This window comes from Myotis daubentonii, chromosome 3, assembly GCF_963259705.1.
Source record: "Myotis daubentonii chromosome 3, mMyoDau2.1, whole genome shotgun sequence".
NCBI classification, from domain to species: Eukaryota; Metazoa; Chordata; class Mammalia; order Chiroptera; family Vespertilionidae; genus Myotis; species Myotis daubentonii.
Window position 1 is genome coordinate 163192084 of NC_081842.1, and position 25894 is coordinate 163217977.

Consider the following 25894-nt stretch of genomic DNA (forward strand, 5'->3'; position numbering starts at 1 on the left):
TATGTCAAATGATGGTGATGTCTGTATTCAGATTTTTTAAAAATATATTTTATTGATTTTTTATAGAGAGGAAGGGAGAGAGATAGAGAGTTAGAAACATCAATGAGAGAGAAACATCGATCAGCTGCCTCCCGCACATTTCCCACTGGGGATGTGCCCGCAACCCAGGCACATGCCCCCGACCAGAATCGAACCTGGGACCCTTCAGTCCGCAGGCCGACGCTCTATCCACCGAGCCAAACCGGTTTCGGCTGTATTCAGATTTTTTAAACAGAAATTTCTGGGTAGAAGAAAAATCTCAACTCATTGCACAATAATCTTGATATTTTCAGATTATATTTTCAAGTAAAAACAACATTCTTTACCAAAAAAATCCATTGTTCCCCTTTTTTCCCCTTGATCCTGAACTTGACAGCAATTGTAGAAATTGCTTGAAACAACACTGGTATTTTCTGAGAAATCTTTCATGGTTGCTGACACCTTCAAATAACCTGTGAATTGGAGTGGGTCGAGGTCAGACCACAGGAAAAAGCCTGCATTTTTGAAAGACTGAGTTTAAAACACTACCAAAAAGCTACCTACTCAACCTACATAATAGAAATCTACTAGTAAATAAGTTTGTTGAACCTAAACATATTAAAACTAATTCACTAACTCCAACTCATTAATCTGTGCATTAAGTCAACAATTATTTTTAAGCACCAGTATCCAGCACTGTTCTGGCCGCACAGTCCCTGCTAAGTTAGTTCCTAAAGACAACATCCAAGATCATGCTACAACTTGCACAGGCAAGGCTTCTGTCTTATAAAGATCCTTTTAAACTCAGGGTTGTTTTGTTACTTCATCTAGGAGAGCTGAAAGCCAGAAATCAATGTCTTCATTAATATTTGAGCATCCCATGTTAGCAAGAAATATCAAAACAATTGCCTAAAAAGAAACTGATGAATGAGTATATTTTGTAACTTTATTTTATACTGTGCCAAATGAATTCCTAAATTGGGGGGGGGGGCTCAACAAGAAACTAGAATGATTACTACAAAATTTATTTCCCCCTTCCTTCTCTGTTTGTGCAGCCCCTGAATTAGTCTTTTCCATCCACCTATTCCCATTTCCAATCCTGAACTTGGTAATGGCTATGATTCCTCATTCGGCAATTTCAAATACCTGATCACTTGTTTGAAAAGATGGACTGTTTTGAATTCGCCCAGTTGCACGAGAATTGCCATGGAGAAGGCTGGTGTGATTTATTACATCTCATAACCATCTTTCCATCCTTCTGTAATAACATGGTAGATGCACTGAGGCCACTTATTCATCTCCTTTCCTCCCCTCTCTACACAGGCTCCTCCAGAGCATGGGCTGTGTCTACATATCCATCTACGTCCCACCTGCGAGGTCAGGGACAACTAAGTGGAGGCCCCGTCCTTGTTAGAGGCACCGTCCTTGTTCCAGAGGTTGGCTGGGCGCGAGGCAGATGATAAATGAGGCAGCCAGTCACCGCAGATGAGACCACGGCAGGTGCCGAGTCTGAAGGGCAGAGCAGGGCAGACCAGAGAAGAAAGAGGAATACCAGAGTGAGGCGTGGACTGTGAGACACAGAGCCAGGTTGTGCGGTTTAGGATTTATCTGAGAAACGACAGCAAGCTCCTGTCCTTACCTGAAGTGAGATAATTTAAGTGAAACACCTGGCACGTAAAAGGCACAAATAATTTTAATACTACCGACCTTATAAGGTTGGGTGACTAGAAGACGTCAAATTTGTAAAGCAGCTGGCACAGCACTTGATGTAGTATGTGAGTTCCTAATTTCTCCTGGAGTTGAATTTCTCAGTCAACAATATCAGGCAGTTCACAGGAAGGCATTATCAATACCTTTTTTGACTGTTTTTGTTGTTTTTGGTGTGGTGGCTTCACTGTTTGCTTGGATATAAGTCTGGCTCAATCCCATATTATTAACTGAGTGGACTCAGTGAGACAGAAACTATTTCAAACCTTAGCTCTCTCATTCTCTGGCTCCGGCACTTATGGTATGTTATTGAACCTCTCTAAGCCTCTTTCTTTCATTAAACTTTAAGGACAGTTGTGAGAATTAGATATAAAGTGAATAAAGGTCCTGGAATACTGAGATGAAAGTGCTTACTGAAAAGTAGCTTTTAAAAAAAAAAAAAATCCTCAGCCAAAGACAAGTTCACCGATTTTTAGAGAAAGAGGAAGGGAGGGAAGGAGGGAGGGAGAAACATTGATGTGACAGAAAACAGATTGGTTGCTTCCCGCATGCTCCCCGACCGACCTGGGCCAGGGATAGAACCCATGACTTTCAGTGTACAGGACGATGTTCCAACCAACCGAGCCACGCCGGCCAGGGCAAAAGTAGCTATTATTATTAAGCAGAAATACTTTCCACTTTAACTAATTTTGATAGAATTACTAGCAAATGTATATTCCCATATAGTATTTTGGACAGAGAACATTAAATGTTCTTTTTTTGAACCTTGTAGCTGTTATTGCATGTTGATTTGCTCTACATTTATTCTAACTCCCTTTTCCTTTGCTTTCCTCTACATGAGAGGCCGGGAAGCTAAATAATTCATTTCCCAGTCCCCCGTGAAGGCAGGGAGAAACCTGTGGCCCAGTTTTGACTGATGAGACCCAAGTGTGAGTCCAGGAGGGTGGGAGGGGCAGTTTATGGAGAGGCTCTTGTTTTCCTAATGAAGGGTAACGGGTGTGGCTGCCCAGCCCTACCCCTTCATCCTATTCAGAATGCAGATTTGGGCAGCAATAGCCATTTTATTGCTCTGAGGAAACACATTAAAAAGACTAGAGCTGGAACTGAAGGACAGAAGGTGTGTGAGTCCTTAATGACACCATTAAGTCACTGTGCCAGCCTGGACCATCCATCTTGGTACTTATTTTACACAGGTCAAATGTGTTTAAGCCCAAGCTGTTCACCTGCTCTGACTGTAATCAAGCACACCCCTTACATGTAACTCTTTTATTTTTGACTAGGGGCCCGGTGCATGAAATTCGTGCACTGGGTGTGTGTGGGGGGAGTGTCCCTCAGCCCAGCCTGCCCCCTCTCACATACTGGGAGCCCTCAGGCGTTGACCCCCATCACCCTCCGATCGCCTGATCAGCCCCTTGCCCAGGCCTGACGCCTCCGCCAGAGGTGTCAGGCTTGGACAGGGGACCCCCATCTCCCCCCATCACTGGCTCTGACCCCCGCCCAGGCCTGAGGCCTCTGGCCCAGGAATCATGCCTGCGCAGGGGACCCCCATCTCCCTCTGATCGCTTGCTCCACCCCCCACCCAAGCCTGATGCCTCTGACCCAGGCTTCAGGCCTGGGCAAGGGGACCATCATATCCCCCCAATCCCCGGCTCCGCCCCCAACCCAGGCCTGATGCCTGTGGCTCAGGCATCAGGCCTGGGCAGGGGACCCCCAGCTCCCCGCTGTTGCAGGCTCCGCCCCTGCCCAGGCCTAACGCCTCTGGCCTAGGCGTCCGGCCCGGGCAGTGGGGACCTGCAGTGGCAGCGGGGGGGCGCCGCGATCGCGCGGGCTCCGCCCCTGCCCCTACAGGACGCCTTTGGCTGAGGCGTCCGGCCCGGGCAGCGGGGACCCGCAGCTGCAGCGGCCCCGCGATCGTGAGCTTCGCTTTAGGCCCAGGCAAGGGACCCCTAGCTCCCTGGACTGCCAGCTTCGACCATGTCCAGCTCCCATCGCTGGCTCCACCCCTACTTCCTGCTATCACTGGCCAGGACGGCAAAGGCACCTGATTCTCCGATCCTGGCTGGGGGGCAGGGCAAAGGCGGCCCCGCCTTTGCCCTGCCCCCCAGCTCTTAGCTCCCCCCTGGGTTTCCGATCACTGTCAGTGGCAGGGGGCTTCTTTCTGCTTTCCCTTTCACCTCCTTGCATTGTCCCTACATATGCAAATTAACTGCCATCTTGTTGGCAGTTAACTGCCAGTCTTAGTTGGCAGTTAACTGCCAATCTTAGTTGGCAGTTAATTTGCATATAGCCCTGATTAGCCAATGAAAAGGGTAGCGTTGTACGCCAATTACCATTTTTCTCTTTTATTAGTATAGATAAGTGATTCCTGTGTAGTGCTTTAATGGAGCTATGTCCCCATACCTAGAAGACATCAGGAAAATAAATGGTATGTCTGTCAGGAAAATAAATGGTTCCCGATATGTCTACAATTTTTTTTTACTTAATTCATTAATTTACTCACTTGATAATTATTTTGAAACAATTACTTGTGGAAAGAATAACTGGAGATTCCCCAGTTATCTCTTTGCTTCAATTTCAATGTCACCTTACAGTGCTTTAGTGAATCACAGTCCTTAATCTGTTACTTTACCTTTCCTATCCCTTTCCCTTTCAACTCTGCCATGAATGCTGTCCAGATGGGAAATCAAACTGCTAAAACTTATGTTACGTGTTACATGCGGTGATTTATGAGTGCTGCTTTCCTCAGACGTGTTTTTGGCGACCCCATGCATGTTGTCGATTCTGATGGTTGTAGAGCTGCCCCACAGGGAAGCAGAACCTTGTGTCACACCGTCACCACGCCAGCTCAGGCCCTTAGCACAATCCTTTCTAGATGCTTCCTCCATTCGATGTTTTACACACAGCCACCAGTGTAGTATTTCTAGTGTCATTCCCTTGCTCAGAGCCTTTAAAGCGCCCCCCTGCCAGCAGAGGAGCCCCTGCTCAGCCTAGCACAGCTTTCCCCAGTTTGGTTCTAGCACACCTGTCCCATCTTTCCCATTCCCCTGCTCCATTATGTATCCCACAGGTCTTGTGTCTGCTTAGAATGCCCTTCCTGGCCTTTCAGGATTCCACCTCTTATCTGCCCATCAAGGGCCAGCGTTTCCAGGAAAGCCTTTCCTACCCTTTCCAGGAGGAAGTTACTCCTCTGCCCTGACTCCCTGGCCTATTACACAGGTGGGTGGCACTTACCCCTTCCCCTGCTGTATCTGAGCTATTTATGCATCTGTCACTGACTGCACACCAAAGCTATGACAGCAGACCTGTCTCCACGTCACCTTCACCTTTGAATTCCCTGCAGTGCCTGCCTCTGTCCCTTGTATCTGGGAGAGTGTTATTGTTTGGCATCCAGTAGGCCCTCGATCAATGGAACAAGAGGACTGTCGTAATGGGGAAGGGGAGCTATAGGACTCAAAGGACTCAAAGTTCAGGGCTTTGCCTGTAGCAGAGCCGCGGTCATGGGTTTACATTTGACTTGTAGGACTGAGCAAGGGGAGAATATGGTGGGTCGTGTAACTAAACAAACATGCAAGGCCCAATAATTGGCCATTCGTGGTAAAATCTCCTCCTTGTAATAATGAGTTCAGATGAATCAATTTTAGGAATTATCTTAATTACTTTAGATCTGTTATTTAAATTACTTTTATTTTTTTAAAAAATATATTTTATTGATTTTTTACAGAGAGGAAGGGAGAGAGACAGAGAGTCAGAAACATCGATGAGAGAGAAACATCGATCAGCTGCCTCCTGCACATCTCCCACTGGGGATGTGCCCGCAACCCAGGTACATGCCCTTGACCGGAATCGAACCTGGGACCCTTCAGTCCGCAGTCCACTGAGCCAAACCGGTTTCGGCTTAAATTACTTTAAAAACCCTATCGATGTAATGCAGCAAGGGAATTAATGTTCTCATTTATTCTTTCCTGAGAAACAGAAATGAACAGACTACAGAAATGAATAGAGGTGCTTATCAAACAGTAACTGTGTGGAGAAGGCAGCAATGTGCTTTCTCGTCATGACCCCGAGTGCGTAAGTGTCATGTTTTAATGAGGGGACAGCAGAGCAATCACAGCCCTGCATGGGGTCTGGGCCGCGGCTTCACAGCACTTGTGGGCGCCTGGGCCAGGTCCTCTCTCATGCACTTCCGTGTTCTCCACAGAGTGGACATGATGGCCGTGGCTGCCTCCTGGAGATTAGGTGAGGATACCAGAACCACACCTGACATGAAGCACTTTGAATAGGACCAAGCACATATTACCACTCGGAAATGGTTAGCTATTGTCTTTTAAGACACCATCTATTCATAGTGTTGTCTTGTATTTTTCTGACTGGCAAGTCTCACATGCCTGTCTTTTATTTTCTTTTGTTTTTGTCTTCTATTTTAAAAATCACTTAATTTAACTGTAGGGCCATCTCTCTTTAAAGATATTGACCAATTCCAATTAGTTTGGTCTTAAGCACACAAAAAATTTAGTCCAAGAACCTTACCAAATTATTTTCTTACTTATGATCCTCAAAAGTCTCAGTATAACATATTAAAGTTAACTAAGACCTAATTCTGTAAGTGTGAAATATTTGTTGATATCACTGTCAAAATTATTGTTCTGATCACAGAGTGTCTCCTGGGGAAGTGGCCAGCCAACAATGTGTGTGTGTGTGAGTGTGTGTATGTGTATGTATGTGGTATGTGTGTGTGCTATGTGTATACAATTTCCTGTCAGAAACTGTAGTGTTGAAACAAGAATTTATAAGGAAGCTGTTAGTATGACATGACATTCAGCTATCAATTATCATCTCATCTGCTTTATTTCTTTAAAAAAAATACAAACAAAGGCAAGCTGTTGTGAAAGCCAGTCCCATAGAAATAGGACAGGCCTTAATTAAAGTATTCTTAGGTAGATCTGTCAAAACAGTTCTTGGAATCAGAATTGCCTTAGTGTGAATCTTCCAAATGTACTCACTTGAATATTATCTGGTTTTTATACACATCATCTAATTCATGGTTATTATCTGAGGACCCTACTTTATATTTAAGATGATTAAGAAGTTGTTTATCAGGCTTTTTGGACTCTAATTCAGGGATATGCGTAGTAATAAAACCAACAGAAATGGATTTTACATCTCTTTGGGGAAGAAATCACCATCATTCACTATGTTCCTCCTCATTTCTCCTGTGAACACCTGTATGAAGCATCACAATTAGAGTAATTGTGGGTAGAGTAGAGCTCTTACCATCAGACCCTGACAATAGGGTGGCTATATGATCAGTGTCAGTTCCCACTTTGGAAGGAGATGCGTTGGCTGAGTCTGTTGCTTTGCTCTCTGCCTGCGTAGTGTGAACAGGACTGACACTGAGCAAGCTTTGGGTGTGGGGAAGTTGTGAGTCAGATGCTTGCTTGTTACCGAGACAGAGACGGAACACCAGAATGAGCTATAAATACAATATCTGCTTATTCTCTCTGCTGCTTTGAGGCCATTTAGGATCCAGCATAATTTGCCCCCGAACTGTGGGTCTTTCTTTGCTGTAGGCAGTTGCCACTTTGTGAGCAAAAATGGCTTTGTCTTTTCAGTGCTTTTATTTTTTTTTCCTATACAAAAGATTAGGGAATGAAACTGGTATCCTAATACTTTAGTTTTTAGAGCTCCCAATAATAACAGTTTATGAAAGTAATGAGATGCACTTTTTAATTTCGTTCTGGATATGTTTAAACCAGGGTTACAAAGGTCTATGTTAGTAGGTGAATGTGTACCACCCACTAATCCACAGAGATGTCCCCCTCCTCAAATAAGCAACAGTGCTTCTTCTAGGGCAGTGCCACCTTGCCAGCTTTGCACATAGAAGGGTGTGGTAAATGCCTGCTGCACAGACATTGTGATTCCTTATAAGTTGCTCGTATTCAAGTCAACAATGGATATTTCGTATGTTACTTCTGGGCTCTTTACATTGAGGGCCTCTCAGTCTCAGGTTTCATGCCAAAAGGCACTGTCTACTTAATATAAAAATACTTTGGGCTACTGACAGCTCAGAGGGCCATACATCCAGGCTCACAACACACCATCGTTACCCAAGTAAGTACCTCCCAGAGTGCATCACAGCTTTCCTATTTATTAGCCTTTAAACACTCCTCCTTGACTAGTCTCTGTCTTAGCTACTACATCCACCAAGTAGGAAATAGTGGGGGCTTTTGGTTACATGGCATTGGATGTCTAAACAGGATGTAAGTAGGGTTGGTACTTGGAGGAAATACAGCTTCCCTGTTACATAGTACAAATTCATCAACCTGTTAACTACTGAGAAGCAATGACAGAATTTCCCTCCTGGTAATTTTAGGAGAATGGGTTTGTTTGGGTAAACTGTGATCAAGTATTTTCATTGCCTTCCTAACGTTGAGGTGACTTTTTGAATTGGCTGAGGGTTTATGCTGCTTAGATTTCTTTGTCATCACTCTGGCAGGAGTGCTGGTGGAGATGGGGATAACTAACCAGTGGCTATGCATTGGACGCTTAGGGATAAGTGTTCTTGTGTTTTAAATGTTAGTGTTGATTCTTATGAAATTTGACATTAATGAACAACTATGCATAACTTTTGCCTAAAATTAATTTTTACTATTCCTGTTTATTTTCCCTTTGGCTAAGAGTGTCTGGTGGGATGGGAATCACATAGTTTGGGTGGCAAATTTGAAATACATAATGGGAGTATTCCCAAATTTGAAGAAAGTGCCATGGGGCAGAGTAAGCAAATGTAGTGTAAATGGGTTGTCTGGAGCTCAGGCACCATGCCTGTGAATCAATACTCGTGCGGTTTTGAGAAGGATGGTTCTCTGTGCCAGGGGTTCCCCAGCACTGATGCCAGTTTGTGATGACGTGTTCCCTAACCCACTGCAACATGAGAAAAATAAGGCAAATGTCAGGAGTTTTTCTTAAAGCCAAACTGGTTCATTTAGAAATTTTGTTTGGAGTTATATCATTCCTAATGTTTTTGGGTGCTAAAAAATCCCTTTAAACAATGGCAACACTAGATTTTTTTTCCCTAAAGCCCTCACTTAGCAAAAAAAAAAAAAAAAAAAAAAATCCAACTTGGGAAATGCAAGTTAGAACAATAATGAGTTACCACTACACGCCTGTTAGAGTGGCCAAAATCCAGAGCAGTGACAACTCCAAAGGCTGCAGAGGATGTGGAGCAACAGGGACTCTCACTCACTGCTGCTGGGAACGCAAAATGGTGCCACTTTGGAAGACAGTTTGGTGGTTTTTTACAGAACGAAACATGCATTTATCATACCAGCCAGCAATCGTGCTCCTTGCCGTTTATCCAAACGAAGTGAAAACTGATGTCCACACAAAAACCTGCACATGGATGTTAACAGTAGCTGTATTCATAACTGCTAGGCCTTGTAAGCAACCGAGATGTCCTTCAGTTGGTGAATGAATAAAACATCCCTATGTTCACAGCAGCACAATTTACCATAGCGAAGATCTGGAAACAGCCTAAGTGCCCATCAGCAGATGAATGGATTAGAAAACGTTGGTACATCTACATGGTGGAATGCTATGCTGCTGTAAAAAAGAAGGAATTCTTACCATTTGCAACATCATGGATGGAACTGGAGAGCATTATGTTAAGTGAAATAAGCCAGTCAATGAAGGAAAAACACCACATGATCTCACTCATTTATGGATAATAAAGACCATTATAAACTTATGAACAAAAATAGATACAGAGGCAGAGCAGCATCGAACAGACTGTCAAACTACAGAGGGAAGGCCGGGGAGGGTTGGGGAGGGGGGGTAAGAGATCAACTGAAGGACTTGTAAGCATGCATATAAGCATAACCAATGGACATAAGACACTGGGGGGTAGGGGAGGCCGGGGGAATGTCAAGGGGGGGGGGAAAGAAGGAGTCATATGTAATACTCTTTGTAATACTTTAAGCAACAAAAAAAGAAAAAAAATAACAAAAAAACCCTGTAGTACAGCCAGACAATGAAATATTATTCAGCACTAAAAAGAAATGCACTACCAAGCAGTGAAATGACATGGAGGAAACGTAGGTGCATATTGCTAAGTGACAGAAGCCGCTCTGAAAAGACAACATACTGTAAAAGTCCAACTGTATGATATTCTGGAAAAGATAAAACTATGGAGATGGTGGAAAGACCAGTGGTTGCCAGGGGTCAGGGTGGGAGTTTCGGGGGAGGTAGGGAGGCATGAATAGATGGAGCGCAGAGACGATACTCTGTATGATATCATCATGGTGGATACTTGTTACTAAATCTTCCCCCAAATCCATAGAAAGTGCAACACCACGAGTGATCCTGAACACTAAGGTAAACTGTGGATTTTGTGTGATTATGATGTGCTAATGTAGGTTCATCAATTGTAACATATGCACCACTGCGGTGGGAAAGTTTTTACTGGGGAGACTATGCATATGTGGGGGCAGGGAGTACAGGGAATCTCTGTACCTTCCTCTCAGTTTTGCTGTGAATCTAAAACTGCTCTAAAAACTGAGGTCTTGAAGGAAAAGAGCGAACTTCGTCATAGCCTCATTAAAAATTGTTGTTGTTTTTTCTGCTCTGTTGAGCATTAGGGAATCACTGGTCTATGTGGCCTTGCTATAGGCCAAGAAGGTTTATAATTAGTCCCTCACCCACTTTCCCAGTAAAATTGGTGTTGGTGAACAGAAATTATCCTGGTTTTGACATTTTCAGCCTGTGCTTTCCTGGCTGAAGATACCCCATCAGTTAACCTGGTATTAATTAGTAGCCTCTTCATACATCCTCTGACTACAACTTCCTTCTCACTTCAAGGTTTGCTGCTCTTTCTTCTTCCTACAATAAGCCTAGAAGAAAAATGACCATTTGCTTACTTCACAGCCTAAAGCTACATGTGGACTTTCACTGATTATCACCCATATTAAGTGGTATTTATGCATGGCACACGATTGTACAACCATTTCCCTGGCAAGTTGCATATTTTTCTGACTGAATAGAATACCCAATGGCATAATGCATTTCAGAAAATGATAACATAAACATTACATCTTGCCCTATTATTTTTCAGGCATTAAAAAAATCCTATTCTTAAAAAACAAATAAAACAACCACATGTAGTTTATAAAGAGTTCATCAAACTTACAAAGACTTGACCTGTCTTAACTATTGCTATTTTTTTTTTAAAAAAGGGGGGGGGTTGATAGGGGAGACCTATAATCTAATAGATAGAGCACCTGAGTTAATCTGAAAAGTAATCATATTATCTTAAATCTTAGAACACATATACTTATGTGAATCGGGGGTTAAGTTTTTCTTAAGTTTCCTTTCAAGGCCTGTGCAAAGTGATTAGGGAGGTGACTCAGCTGTGAATCCAGCAAACAGAACTCATCATCAGAGTGACCCACCAGGAGTCAAAACATCATCTCATCAACATCACCTCATCGCCTAAGGACTAAAGACAATAGCTGACGGCTGAGGACCTCCAGGGCTGGCCTCACCCCAGCCCCTTCCCCTTTATAATCCTGTCCCCTGCACCTTGCTGTAAGACAGGATTTGAATGCGTGTAAGCACACTGTGTTCTTGGTTGGCTGGCCTTCTCAATAAACGCCTAATATGATTCAACCCTGCCTTCGTTATTGGTCACAGCGACAGGCAGCCAAAGCTCAACAGGGGGTTTTCCGGTAACAGTTCCAATAGTGAAGACGATTCAAACAAAGACAAGTTTTATAGATTTAAAAATAAAGACCAAAATTGTCATTAAAATACATAATATTGAGGCTTTAAAAATATAGACAGGGGTATTATTGTTCAAGAATTATACAGTTTCATCAAGTCCAAGTGCTCCAAAGTGTCATAAGACACAGCTATTCAGTAAGACTGCACAAGCAGCTCTTCTAATCCCAGTAATACTCAAACTTCGAAGAAAAACTTCTGACAAATTTTGGGAACTCTCAGCATCCTAATTAGAAGCATAATGCTGAAAAGACATGATGAGCAATGACATCCAACCTTATGGAAAGTTAAAAAAACAACGTGTAAGCTTGTGTGGAAAGATTCTATGAAGTCCCTAAAATACTAACCTTGTGATTGCATATCATTTCATTCATACCCACACAGATGGCTGTGCATAGAAGGATATGATAAAAGGATAAAAATAAAGAGACCCCATGCGGGGAACCATCTCAATAAGATACAGTATTCAGGCAATAACCCTGGCGATTTTAATTCGGTTTCTTCTTCAGTCACTGGTTTTTTTCTTTAGTCAAATCTGCCAACAGATACAGGCAATGGTGAAGTAAAAATGAAAAAAAAAAATAAGTTGCCCTTTGTTACAATTCAGCTACATTATTCAGACACAGCCACTATATAGCTTGATTACATGGATGATATAGAAGTTAAAGGAAACACTGACACAATTTTGTAACTGATTAACAGGCACTTTTAAGGAAAAAAATGAATTTGGCATGATGTTTTTAAAACCTAAATTCTTCATTTCGGATTCCTTCGCTAATCTAACTATTAAAGAAAAGGCAACATAGTACCCTTGAAGAGCACAGAATTGTTAGTGGTACGTGTAGGTTCCAAAAGATAGGCATTGGAGGGGGGGTGGGGTGGGGGTGGGAGAGTTGAGAGAGAAGAAGAAATAAAAATAATCTATACTAATAAAAGGGTAATATGCTAATTAGGACAGGCGTCTTCTGGACGTCCTTCTGGACAAAGCTGCAGAGGCTGCAAGGGCTGAGGCGTGGCTGCGAAGGGCCCAGGCTCAGGCCGGCAGTGTCAGCAGCAGCAGGGTAATGGGGGCAGCGCCTTCCCCTGATCCACCAGGTTGCCTCCTGCAGAGGCGGTTAGGGGTGATCATGCCAGAAGGGGGGCAAGTTAGAGGTGGTCAGGCCAGCAAGGGAGCAAGTTAGGGGCGATCAGGCCAGCAGGGGAGCAAGTTAGGGGCGATCAGGCCAGCAAGGGAGCAAGTTAGGGGCAATCAGGCAGGCAGGCAGAGGGGTTAGGGGCGATCAGGCAGGCAGGCAGGCCAGTGGTTAGGAGCCAGTAGTCCCAGATTGTGAGAGGGTGCAGGCTGGGCTGAGGGACCCCCCCCCCCCATGCACAAATTTCATGCACCGGGCCTCTAGTAATAAAATAATAGCTATCATTTGAATTGACCTCGCAATGTTCCAGGCACTGCTCTGAGAATTTGACATCCACTTACTCCTCACAAATTACACGGAGGGAGGATCAATAACTACATTCATTTTACAGGTCAGTCAGTCACCGAAAAGATCAGTAACCGGCAGAAGGTCACACAGGTGGCAGGTGTTGCAGCTGAATTCTGAGCCAGGCCATGGGGCTGCATTGCCATCATCTGCCATATCACCTGCATTCTCTCATTTCACCTGTGCTACAACATTGCACAGCAGGTAACATCATCTCCAGTTTATAGATGAAGACCAAGTCCTAGAGCATCAGGAATTTATTAAATGGCAGTGGAGCTGAAATTCCAAGTGGGAAGTTTCAGACTCCAAAGCCCTAGAGAAGAGGAGCACCAAGATGACTTTTCTCAATGGGACTGAGGAGGGATGTGCTCAGTGTGGTCCTTAAGATCCTCCACCCAAGACAAATAATGAAGCGTACCTGCAGGGAGGAGAGGGCCTGTGCATGACATGTGAGGCTCTCTCTACTCCAGGGGTGGGGAACGTCCGGCCCTCGGGCCACATAAGGCTGGGGAAACATTTGGTCTGGCCCTGCCAAGGCATTAGAGGAGAGTTAATTAAATGCGTGACCAAATAGAGCAGGCTAGTTTTTAAGTTGATCATTTTGTATGGCCCTCAAATGGTGCTATAAATATCCAAATGGCTCTTGGCAGAGAAAAGGTTCCCCACCCCTGGTCTAGTCCTTTGCTAGTCATCACACTCGATGATTCATGTTTAACATCACTTTCCCAGTAGACTGTAAGCTCTGCTCATTTAGTGTGAGCATGCTATGTACCAGACAATGGCCCTTCTAGGTGCTTGGAATATGCCGGTGAATAAAAGGAAGAGCCTTACCTTTTCCTTATTTAACTGTGCACCCCTAACACCTAGCAGAATGTCTGGCACCCATTGGTTCTCAATAAATATTCACTGAATGAATAAATGAATAAATTAGGAGGGGCAGGTAGAAGCAAAAAGGAAAGAAAAACTACAGAGAAAAGGAAATATCTTTGTCTGATCAATTAACCCAAGATTTTTACTAACATCTTAATATGCTTGTGATGAATAAAGACAACCATTTCTATGTTATCTAACTCATCTTTAAAAGTAGAAATGCTACCATATTTAATTCCAAAAGTGAACTATGACCCAAGTTCTGAAGGAGGACATGTGGTTCAGGAGGCAGCCTTTTGTCAAATGGATTTTCAAATTACATTCTCCGGCGCTTAGCCTGTGTTTAATACTCACCGCTTTTCAAAAGGCGACTTCCCAAGGCAGGCATTCTCCCAGTAAATAGAAGCGTTTATCTTCAAGCTCATTTGGTTTTAGCAATGAGGTTACAATACAGGCTGTCATGCACATTGGTACTGACTCCCTCAATTAGAGGCGACGGCACTTCACCTCCATGCAAAATATTAGTAAATTAACAATCCCCACTCTGCATTCACGGGGGAAATCTGCTCTGCTCGCGATGCCGAACGTGACAAGCAGGGAGTCATCAGAAACGCTGCAGTAATACCGTCAAGCCTTGCAAACATCAGTTAAAACTCTGGCTCTGCACCTAACCTTTGGGGTTTGGTCTGTAGGGCCAATTTCTTTTTTGCACGCAGAGCTCAGCATTGGTAATTTGCAAGAGAAACAAGCAGTAACCCCAGCAACAAATAGTTACAGAAACATCCACCCTGGTTTTCTGAAATCTTTCCTGTAACTTAATGCCTCTTTGAGACCATACAATGAACTCTGGCACTGTAAACAATTTTCAGATCGGATTTACAATTCTCTGACATAACTTCCACTTAAAGAGCAAATCCTAGTAAATATTTCTTCACAGCTAAGAAGACTGCAACGAGATTCTTATTCAAATGTCCTGGCTATTCCTTTCAGATTTAAGGGCACTTTAGTCTAATGAAGAGATACTTGAACCCAGTAACTGTTGGGTCATAGGAGCTCTGTGGATGGGCATCAGTAGATGTATTTAAAATTTGTGAGAAACATTGTACATGTATTGTATTGGAATGGGCACGGTCACTTTAATCAGATTCTCTACGGGGGCTGCAACCCCATCAGACAAGGACGGACCTAAGGGCTAAGGGGAGGGTTTGCTGAGGTTGGCCACCAGCCAGCTACCATGGAGTTGCCCCAATTTTAGTGTCTTCTTTCGTAAAATTCCTTTTTCAGATCCTGTGATCCTCCTCTCCTCTATGTTTTAATACTTGAATCCAGGATGCTATGGGGATCATAAATTGAGCTGAATCTTCACCTTTAACATCCTATATTCTAGTAATTATATTAACTAATGATTCAGCCTCATCCTTCATTGGCATTCTGCGTATCATTAGCCATAAAACAAACTAAACATTTATGAAAATATTAATGTTTGCATTGTATCGATGGAGCAGAAAGATCAACACCTCCTGTTTTTTGACAGTAGCACTTCCTCATGACAAGTCGAGCCCTTAGGAAATGTTTTTATGTCCTCAGAATTTCATTTCTTTATGTGGGACATTACGATGAAGCCTAAATTACAATTTAAGTCTAATATGTAGAATACTATGTCCCTATGTGTTTTTAAGTCTATCAATTTTGTTAGGTTTCCAAAGACAGAAGAACATACTGAGAAGCTGGGCGAGTATTGCTTAAAATATAATTCAAATAATTATTTCAAAGTCCTTTTTGATTTGGGGGCTGTGGAATTCTAGCCATGGTTAAAAGTTATCATCTTTTATAAAATTAATTAAAACAAAAATGTGTGTATTTTTATCATTATGACTTAATAAAGGCAAATCAGGTAAAAATTAAATCTGAACCCCCCACCCCCCCACCCCCCAAAGCCACTTTTCAAATGTAAAGTAGATTTCTACATGAGAATAGGGGCTAAGGAGAAATACGAAAGATCGTTCTTGTCCAGGACATGTAGAACCATGGCTCACTTACCGTCATGATGAGCCCCTTCTCCTGGAAGTATTTAACCAGTGGAGCAGCGTTCTGCTTGAAGTTCATTAGTCTCCTTTGCGTAGCTTTCAGATTGTCATCAGGCCGGCCCTGTTGCTCTGCTCGCTTCAGCAATCTTTCTTTGAGCCTCTGATTGGTGCAAGCCAGGAATACCACCAAGTCGGGAGTGCAGATCTGTGGAGAGCATTAAGCAAGTCGACAGGCATTCAACACACCAACCAATGCAAGCGCAGACAATGGCCTCCATCTCTTTGGTTCTCTTGCAGCTGTCCTATTTCTGGCCCGCTGTGTTTTTTGCCAGTGCATTTCCAGGGCTATCACTCTACACTAGATCAGGAGGAGCCACTGCTGCTACAGTCCATGTAAATGGCCATGTCCCCATAGCCATATGCAGTGACCCTACTTATTTCCAGAAAATACTTTTGTTTATGCTCAAATATGTATCCTGGTTGAATTAAGAACAATATAGGCCAAACTTTGCCAAAGATATGTGACCTGGTTTTAGAGACTACTGGCGCCACAGATGTGGACAGTTAAAAAGGATTGCTGCTATTATTACCACTTGCTGCCCTTTTAACAGTATCTACCATATGCCAGGCCTAGTGCTAAGTTATTTCCCTTGATGTTGCTACACTTTACAACAATCTGCAGGGTAAATATTACCTCCATTTTACAGATGCGTAAACTGAGGCTCTAAGAAATTCAGCACTTGTCTGAGGTCACATGGTCAGTAAGGTCCAAGTTGATATTTGAACCTAAATCTCTCTAGTCTAAACTGTGTTCTGTCCACTATTACAATGCACTAAGTGGCTCAAAGACCTTTGTGAATTTCTGAAAATACTGAGGAATGACATGGAAAGAACCTATGAAATAAAGTTTTTATTCAACTCAATTGGAACTAATATTGCATTTAAAAGGTAACATGGTCATTAAAGTGAACACAGTTTCTTGATGAAAAAGAGACAAGCCAAAAAATGCAGTTGTGTATAGTGATTTAAACAATGATCTCCAAAACTTTTTATTGCATCCTTACATTAGTAAACTATTTGATCATATATCCATAAATGTGTACTTATTAGTTTATAAAGTATGCATGCATGCATGATATGCATATATTACCATAGGACGCGGGTTGTATAGTATAATTGTCACTATGGGTACTTGGCGGATTGATTTCAGGATGCCCCCTTGGAGGCCAAAATCAGAGGATGCTCAAATCCCTTATGTAAAAATGGCATCTTATTTGCACATAGTCTACCCACATCCTCCTGTATATACTTTATAATCCTCTCTAGATTACTTAGAACAGTGGTTCTCAACCTGTGGGTCGCGACCCCTTTGGGGGTCGAACGACCCTTTCACAGGGGTCGCCTAAGACCATTGGAAAACACATATATAATTACATATTGTTTTTGTGACTAATCACTATGCTTTAATTATGTTCAATTTGTAACAATGAAAATACATCCTGCATATCAGGTATTTACATTACGATTCATAACAGTAGCAAAATTACAGTTATGAAGTAACAACAAAAATAATTTTATGGTTGGGGGTCACCACAACATGAGGAACTGTATTAAAGGGTCGCGGCATTAGGAAGATTGAGACCCACTGACTTAGAATACCTAATACAATGTAAATACTATGTAAATAGTTGTTATACTGTATTGTTTAGGGAATAATTACAAGAAAAACAGTCCACTACCATGGCAACAATAGACCTACTACATAGTGCATGTCAGCAACAATGTACATTTTTTTCAAATAGATTTATTTTATTTTTTCCATCACCATTTATCTCCTCTATGTCTTCTTCCACCTCCATACTACCCACTCCCAGCAATCACTACACTGTTGTCATGTCCACAAGTTCTCTGTATTTTTTCTTCTGTTTTGCTCAACCCCTCTACTCCCCTCATCTCACCCTCTGCCCCCCACCAGCTGTCTGCCTGCTCTCTATCTGAGTCTATCTGTATTTTGCTTGGTTGTTCAGTTTGTTCATTAAATTCCATTCAAATATTTTTTATCTGTGGTGAGTTGGATTTGCAGGTGCAGAACCTGCAGATATAGAGGGCTGACTGTATACAGAAAAATACAATGTAAAAAGGATGAGTTACAATAATCATAATTGTTATATTTTCTTCCCACAGTGGCTTGCTTTGTGCACTATGGATACCACTGGTTAGGAAATAGACTCTGGAGGCTGGAACATGGATTCTACATTTTGCCTAGCTGAGTGATGGGTATATGACTTAACTTTGCTAAGCCTCTGAGTCCTCTATCAATAGAGATACACAAACCTCCCTCTCTAAGGATTAAATAAGATATTGTATGTAATATGCAGAGCACAAACTTGTTCCAGGAGCTCAATAAATTTTAGCCATGTTTACTATTGGTTTTCATAATTCAATGTTGTCCTGGTTCGCCTTTAACATTTTGGTTTTTATTTTGTTTATTTTTTCTTCTCTCACATTTTTTCCTTCTCAGACCCACAAGTGGGGCATTCCCTGCAGCTTAGATAATTTTTTCCCTTTTCAGATTCTAATTTTCTTTGTATTCTCTCAGTGTCCTTCCACTCTTCTGGTTTCAACCACTACCCTATTAATGGATTTTAAATCTACTTTTTGGCAATGACTTTCAATAGTCCTATATTGTCCAATAGGCTACATGATGGCTCTACCTGTGAGTCTTAATGTTATCTGTGACTCAGCAAGGCCAACATCAATTTCAGCACATTTTTACCTAAATGAAATTCCCATCTTGTTTGTTTGCATATTTATTTATTTTTATGGTAACAACACTACTTTCCTAAATCTCTCAGCTAGAAGCCTTAGTACATTTCTAACCCTTACTTGTCAAAACGTCAATCTCTCTGACATATCGCCATTGCCTGTGGATTCTGCCTTTGAAATGCCATTCAGTCTCTTCTTCCCCCAATTCCTCCTGCCACCGTGCAAGCTCAGGCACACACCAGCATAAGTGATTATAAGCATGAACGTGAAAATTAGATGGTCATGAATTTGAATCTAGAGTCTGCCACCTATTAGTTGTTTGTCCTTGGGCAAATGATTCCATTTCTCAGAACTTCAGTTTTCTCAACTGTAAATAAAATAAGGGGAAACCCCTCATCCTATCTCAGTAGCTTAGTATTTCCCAGTTTTTTAAAAACATCTAAACAGCTTTTGAGAAATCTTAACAATTTAGGCAATTGCTTTGTAATTTTTGTGTGATATAATAAAACCTTTGGAAATAGTCAGCTTTACCCAATATAAAATAATGACCTTGAAGTGAATCTGCAAAGCTATTTAATTTAATAATTGTGATGAACTTTCTGTCTTTCTTTAGTGTACATTAAACAATATATAGCTTCGGATATAAAAATTCAGATGCAGAACAGACCAGACCACCCTGACAAGTAGGGATAACCAGCTGATTGTTCAACAGAGTGTCTGTAGCCACAAGCATGCACATCTGTGCATCTGTTTCCCAATGACCACCATGTATGTCCACTCACTGGGGGCTCACGTTTTTGACAGTGCGTTATTTTAAAGGAAAAAGTATTTAAATTGTTTGCTTTTCCCCCAAAATGTAAAATAGCAGCAGGTACCATTCTGTTCCGAAAGGTGTGAAGCCCCTGTAAAGTTTTTATGAAATTCACTTGCATGAAATGTTGAGAAGTTTCAACAGAGTGACTCCTTCTTAGCCTATGTTCTCAAAATATATCTGCTGATTGAATGACTGAAAGAATAAGTAAATGAGTAAGGAAAAAACACCCCAAGATACTGCTTTTGTCTACAAGGAAGTAAACTTCCCAATTACTGACATTGTTCCTCCCACTGAATCAACTAAATCATTTTTTTTCCTGTCATTATATAGTCAAGTCAATCTTCCTCTATCCATTTTCTTAAAGTCCCTACCTGAGTGATTACTCTGTTAAAAAGAGCCTGTGATTGCCTTTGATAGTCAAAGGCAATATTCATTGTGTCAGACTACCAACTGAATTGATTTTAAGACTCCCATTCTTAACTGTCAGTACTTTTGACTGCCCTATTCTTTATGAATACATGTTATAAGGCTTAGACTCCATAATTCAGACCACACTGTCAGAAGCCAGGAAGCAAAGTACTAAATGGAGAGAGAGAGAGAGAGAGAGAGAGAGAGAGAGAGAGAGAGAGAGAGATATCACAGTTGGAACAAAATCTGGAATCACAGAAACTAAGAGATGGAAAAAACTTGGAGGTTATCTAACCCAAATGAATGCCAAACCTGTCATCTTCTCCACAATACCTTGACAAGTGATTTTTAACTTTGAACATTTAAACTTGAATGTTCTTGTGAGCATTTCTTGTGATGGGTACTTGCTTCTTATAAGGCAGCCCCTTTCTGGATGACTGTAATAATTGGGAATTTCTTTCTAATATTGGGCTAAAATTTGCTTGCTTATTCTGCCTAAAGGTAAAATGTGAAATAAATTTTTTCTTTCACCCATCAAACATTTATCGAACATACTAGTATATCATTACCACAGAGGACAGACTAGATCATAAAAAGAAAAAAAAGGTAGAAAACTGAGCTTCATTATCATTTAACATGGAGATAATTGACAGGCAGAGTTTTCAACAGACTAAGGGTTTGGGGGACAAAAATTGGAATATGAGGCTCACCGAAGAGCAAGAGCTCTAGAAACAACTACTGTAGCCCCACGCTTTTAGTTGGAATTGTAAAGGCTACACCACCCAAGTATATGTGAACCAGTCCTCACAAGACTAAATCTCATTTAGAATCATCCCAAACCCTCCATATCTCTAAATGAGATTTAGTGAACTAAAAGGTCAGAAGAAAATATCCAGAATAAAGCAAGGGGAAGGTAGGGGCAGGAAAAGTACAGAAAAGAGCAAAAGAGACATATGAGACAATGGCTTAAAGTTCTGGAAGAAGTGAGAAAATGAAAAATCAGTATTTGAAAATATAATAGTTAAGAATTTTCCAAAATCACAAATAATATCAAGTTCCAGATTCAGGAAGTAATATGAAAACCAAGAAGAACAAACAGAAAACCCAGATCTAACTGCTGAAAGTCTAGCTAGACAACTATAAAAAAAATCTTTAAAGCAGCCAAAAAAAAAAAGAAACAAAGGTTATCTTCAGCCTTCAGCATTAACAATAACACCAACAAAAAATAAAAATAAAATAAAAAAGATTAACTTCAGAGGAGCAACAATAAGACTTACAGCTAAATTTTCAAAAGAAACAATGGTAGCCAGAAAACGAGATGACATCTTTAAAGTGTCAATACAAAGTAACTGCCAACCTAAGTTTCTAAATCCAGTAAGAATATCTTTCTTTTTTTTTTTTTAATCCTCACCTGAGGATATTTTTCCATTGATTTTTAGAGAGAGTGGAAGGGAGAGGGAAAGACAGAGAGAAATATCGATGTGAGAGAAACACATTGATTGGTTGCCTCCTGCACAAGCCCCGACCAGACCGGGGTTGGGGAGAAGCCTGCAACTGAGGTATGTGCTTTTGACCAGAATCGAACTGGGACCCTTCGGTCTGCAGGCCGATGCTCTAGCCACTGAGGCAAACCGTCTAGGGCAAGAATATCTTTCAAAATTAAATGCAGACATTTTGAAACAAAAACTGAGTAAATTTGTGATCAGGAATTCTACACTAATGGAAATATTAAAGAATATTATTTAGGTAGGAAAAAAGTGATCCAAGATAGAAAGTTGATGCAGAGGAATGAATGAAGGACAACAAAATGGGAAATACATAGGTAAATCTAAATGAATACTGACCCTATAAAAATACTAAAATTATTTTGTGGTATTTAACAATAGAGATTAGTCACGAGGCAGGTAAATGAAGTTCAACTATTCTAAGGTCTGTTCAGGATGTGGTAAAAGTATTAATTTGCATGAGTCATTAATGAGTTAGTGATGCATACCATAATCCCTAGAATAGGAGTCAGCAAACTTTTCCTGTAAATGGTCAGGGAGCAAAGATTTTAGGTTTTGCAGTCCATATGTTTCAGTAGCATGAAAACAGCCTAGGCAGGAAAGCGGGAGTAGGAGACTGGGGAGAATGCCGAGGAGGAGGGCAAGCCAATCAAAGGTGCAGTGTTGACCTGGTCACTATGACAGGAGACTGGGACTCCTTGCTGTGGGGCCTTTGGAGGGAACATGGGTGAGCAGCCTTTATCCGTTAGATCCTGCCCCTTTGGTCAGTAGGTGTCCCTTGGCATGTTACCTCTGTCATACTTTCTCATTGTATGTATGCATCTCAGGGCAGGAGGCCAAACAAACACAGTGAGTTGCTGCACATTCCACTGGCACAGAGATTTTCAACGGGTGTGCCGCAAGAGTTTTTAAAGCATGCAATATCTGACTATTTGGTCAGGGGCATGGATCTCTTTTCCTTTAGATGGTCCAAAAAAAAAAAAAAAAAGGATGACAGCCAACATAAAATAGCTGTGTGATGTGATTGAATCAAAATTATACCAATTGTCAGATTGGCAATATTTGCCAATCTGACAATTGGTATAATTTTGATTCAATATATAATAGTGTGTCACAGAATTTTAGTAGTTTATGGGTGCCATGAAATGAAAATGGTTGAAACACTACATTGGCACAAAGCTGGGTTCAGCTGCAATGTCAAGTAAAAGGTGGGCTGAGAGAATAGGAAGTGGGGCATCAGAGGTGTTTGAATATACTTTAAATAGATACTTTAAATATATAGTATACTTTAAATATAAAGATACAGAAATGCTAAAAGTAAAAGGATGGCAAAACAAAACATGCCATGGAAACATTCCCAAAAGAAAACTGGTAAAACTAGACAAATATCAAACCTTTAAAAATGGGCAAAGGATTTGAACCGACATTTCTCAAAGAAGATATACAAATGACTAGCAAGTGTATGAAAATATGCTCAACATTACTAATCATCAGGGAAATGCAACTCAAACCACAAGAGATATCTCCTCCCAGCAACACCAAATGTATGGGGCACAGTGAAAGCAGTCCTAAAGGGGAAATTCATAGTATTAGAGGCCTACCACAAGAAACAAAAACATCTCAAATAAACAACCTAACCGTCCACCTAAAGGAACTAGAAAAAGAACAACAAACAAAGCCAAAAGTGAGTGCCACTGGGGATCAACTCTATAACCTCGGGCTTGAGCCCTGACCTGGAATCGAACTGTGACCTCCTGGTGCATAGGTTGATGCTCAACCACTGAGGCACCTCAGCCAGGCTGTTCCTCAAATATTTTAATCTCTCATGCTTTCAATGATCAGTACTGGGTATTAGGCCTTCACTAGAAAGTGCAATAAGACATTTTCCCAGTCCTTAAGGAGCTCATATTCTGACAGCTGAGTGAAGAGATAATTATAATACAACTAGAGGCCCAGTGCACAAAACTTGTGCATGGGAGGGGGGGGCCCTCAGCCCAGCCTGTACCCTCTCCAATCCGGGACCCCTCGAGGGATGTCTGACTGCCGGTTTAGGCTCAATCCCACTGGTAGTCAGACATCCCTCTCACAATCCTGGACTGCTGGCTCCTAATTGCTCACCTACCTGCCTGCCTGGTGGCTCCTAAGTGCTCCCCCCTGATGGCCTGATCACCCCAAATTGCCCCCCACACTGGCCTGGTTGCCCCTTACTGCTCCACCACCGGCCTGGTTGCCCCCAACTGCCCCCCCTGCTGGCCTGGTCAACCCCAACTGCCCCCTTGCTGGCCTGGTCACTCCACGCAGCCTGCTTGTTCAGTCGTTTGGTTGCCCCTCACTAACCCCCCTCCCAGCCTGGTCGTAGACAGCCATCTTGTGAGGGTGTGAGGGTCAATTTGCATATTACCTCTTTATCAAACAGGATATGATTAGCACAATGTTTTAAAAAATGGGAAAAAAGAGGAGGGCCATTCCCATAGGGCAATTCTTACAATATCTGGTGTTGGTGACCATCTTCTCCCAAGGTTCTCTTCTCCAAGGCAAATACCATTCCCCTTCCCATTATTGTTGCAATTACATGAAGCGTCTGAATTAAGTGAAATCTGTTTTGCGGAGGCAAACTCTGATAACGACATGGAGACTTGGCTCCGCACTAGCTGTCCTTTCGTGGGCACCCCCTGGAAGCTTGTCAGAAATGTAAGTTCATGAGCTCCACTCTGCTTTACTGAATCAGAGTCTCTGGAGATGGGATGCAGGGAGCTGTGTGCTGGCTTCTGCTTTACATACTAGAAACAAGTGCTCAAAACAGGAGCTTATTGAAATTTCAAGGTCTTTAAAAGTAAAATAACAGGAATAACAACGAGAAACCCTGAAATGCCAACATAATTGGGTACAAAAACAAAAGAAACTAACAAGGAGATAACCAATATGTGAAACCTTATTCTTTATAGTTTTGGCATTTCTTGTTCAAAAGCTATATTCTATCCATTTCCATGACCCTGTGGTAATCTCTTACTGTCTACTATTTCTATTACTTTAGTTAAGTCATGTTTAGGTTTTTCTGTTCTTTCACAGTTTGTTACAAACCAAATTATTCATATGAAGAGAGTGTATCATTAATGGTCTTAAAAAGATCTCATTAGATTTTGAAAAGTGCACTTCTGTGGTTTAATTTTTATGGTGCAAATCTTCATTTCAATAAAAGCAGCTGGGGTATATTAAGCTGTCAAGATGTAGAAATTTAATGAAGAGGAAAATATTAAGGTTTTATTTAATATGTACCAGGTCCACAATATGGAAATGAATGTAAACTTAAAACTCTATTTTTCCAAGGCATCTTTTCCCCACCACTAATTTGATTATGCAGGCAATTACTTCATTCATTTGTTTATTCTTCCATTTAATTTTTACTAAGATCCAATTATGAGCGAGAAGTGGAAGCTCTGGAAAGGTAGACTGAGAGTATACGAGCTAGCATTGCCTTCCCTGCTAAGCAGTTGGGATTTTACCTTATAAACACGAGTGTATTATATTGCATTTTGTGCTTTAGAATGAATGCCAATGGCAGTGCCGAGGGCAGACTCGATGGGGAGAGACTGGAGGCAAGAAGATCATCTGGGACAGCTAATGACCCTAAACTCTCTACAGTGATGTGCCCCTTCATGAGCAGAGGTCAAATAAAATTTAATGCAAAACATCATTATTATTCTTAATATTGTCTTTAGAGATGTGTTTGATTTTAATGATCATTTGGGAAATTGGGGGAACCATTAGTGTTAGCTTTAGGCAAACAGCCTTGAAATACACAAAAGGACTCTGAGATTGGAGGGGAGAGAGGGATGAAGGCAAATGGGCAGAATCCCCAAATACACCAGCTGTTTCTACACTCGTGGGAAGAGCAGTGCCTGCCCATTCACATTGGTCCGTTTACGGGTTCTTCATTATGAGTGCATGGGTTGAATGATTAGGTCACAGAAAATAGTATCTATTAAGAAGCAGTCAAATGATTGGGTGATAATGTTGGGTGATGTTTTCAGATCCAGCCAATAAAATCACCATTTGGGACAGACCTTGAAGAAGTGTAAGATCTTAGCATACTGCTAATGCTCATCATTTAGCCAATTTCTAAACCACCCCTTTCTTTACAAACATTTAACTTCTAAATCCATAATATTGACAATGAGAATAATTATCCATGAGATTCTGTCATTGGTATGAGGATATAAACCTGACATATTATCTATTACTAGAGGCCCGATGCATGAAAATTCATGAAAGAGTAGGCCAGTGATGGCGAACCTTTTGAGCTCGGCGTGTCAGCATTTTGAAAAACCCTAACTTAACTCTGGTGCCGTGTCACATATAGAAATTTTTTGATATTTGCAACCATAGTAAAACAAAGACTTATATTTTTGATATTTATTTTGTATATTTAAATGCCATTTAACAAAGAAAAATCAACCAAAAAAATGAGTTTGCGTGTCAGCTCTGACACGTGTGTCATAGGTTCACCGTCACTGGAGTAGGCCTTCCATCCCC

General features: G+C 41.5%; 1 protein-coding gene across 2 annotated transcripts in view; it reads right to left on the reverse strand.

Annotated features, from left to right (window-relative positions):
* AK5 (adenylate kinase 5) overlaps positions 1 to 25894 on the reverse strand; it is a 198933-nt gene that overhangs the window by 132032 nt on the left and 41007 nt on the right. For both annotated transcript variants that reach the window (XM_059689152.1, XM_059689151.1), the window contains exon 6: positions 15882 to 16073. In XM_059689152.1, the coding sequence (XP_059545135.1) occupies positions 15882 to 16073 (192 nt within the window). The remainder of the gene's footprint in view (positions 1 to 15881; positions 16074 to 25894) is intronic.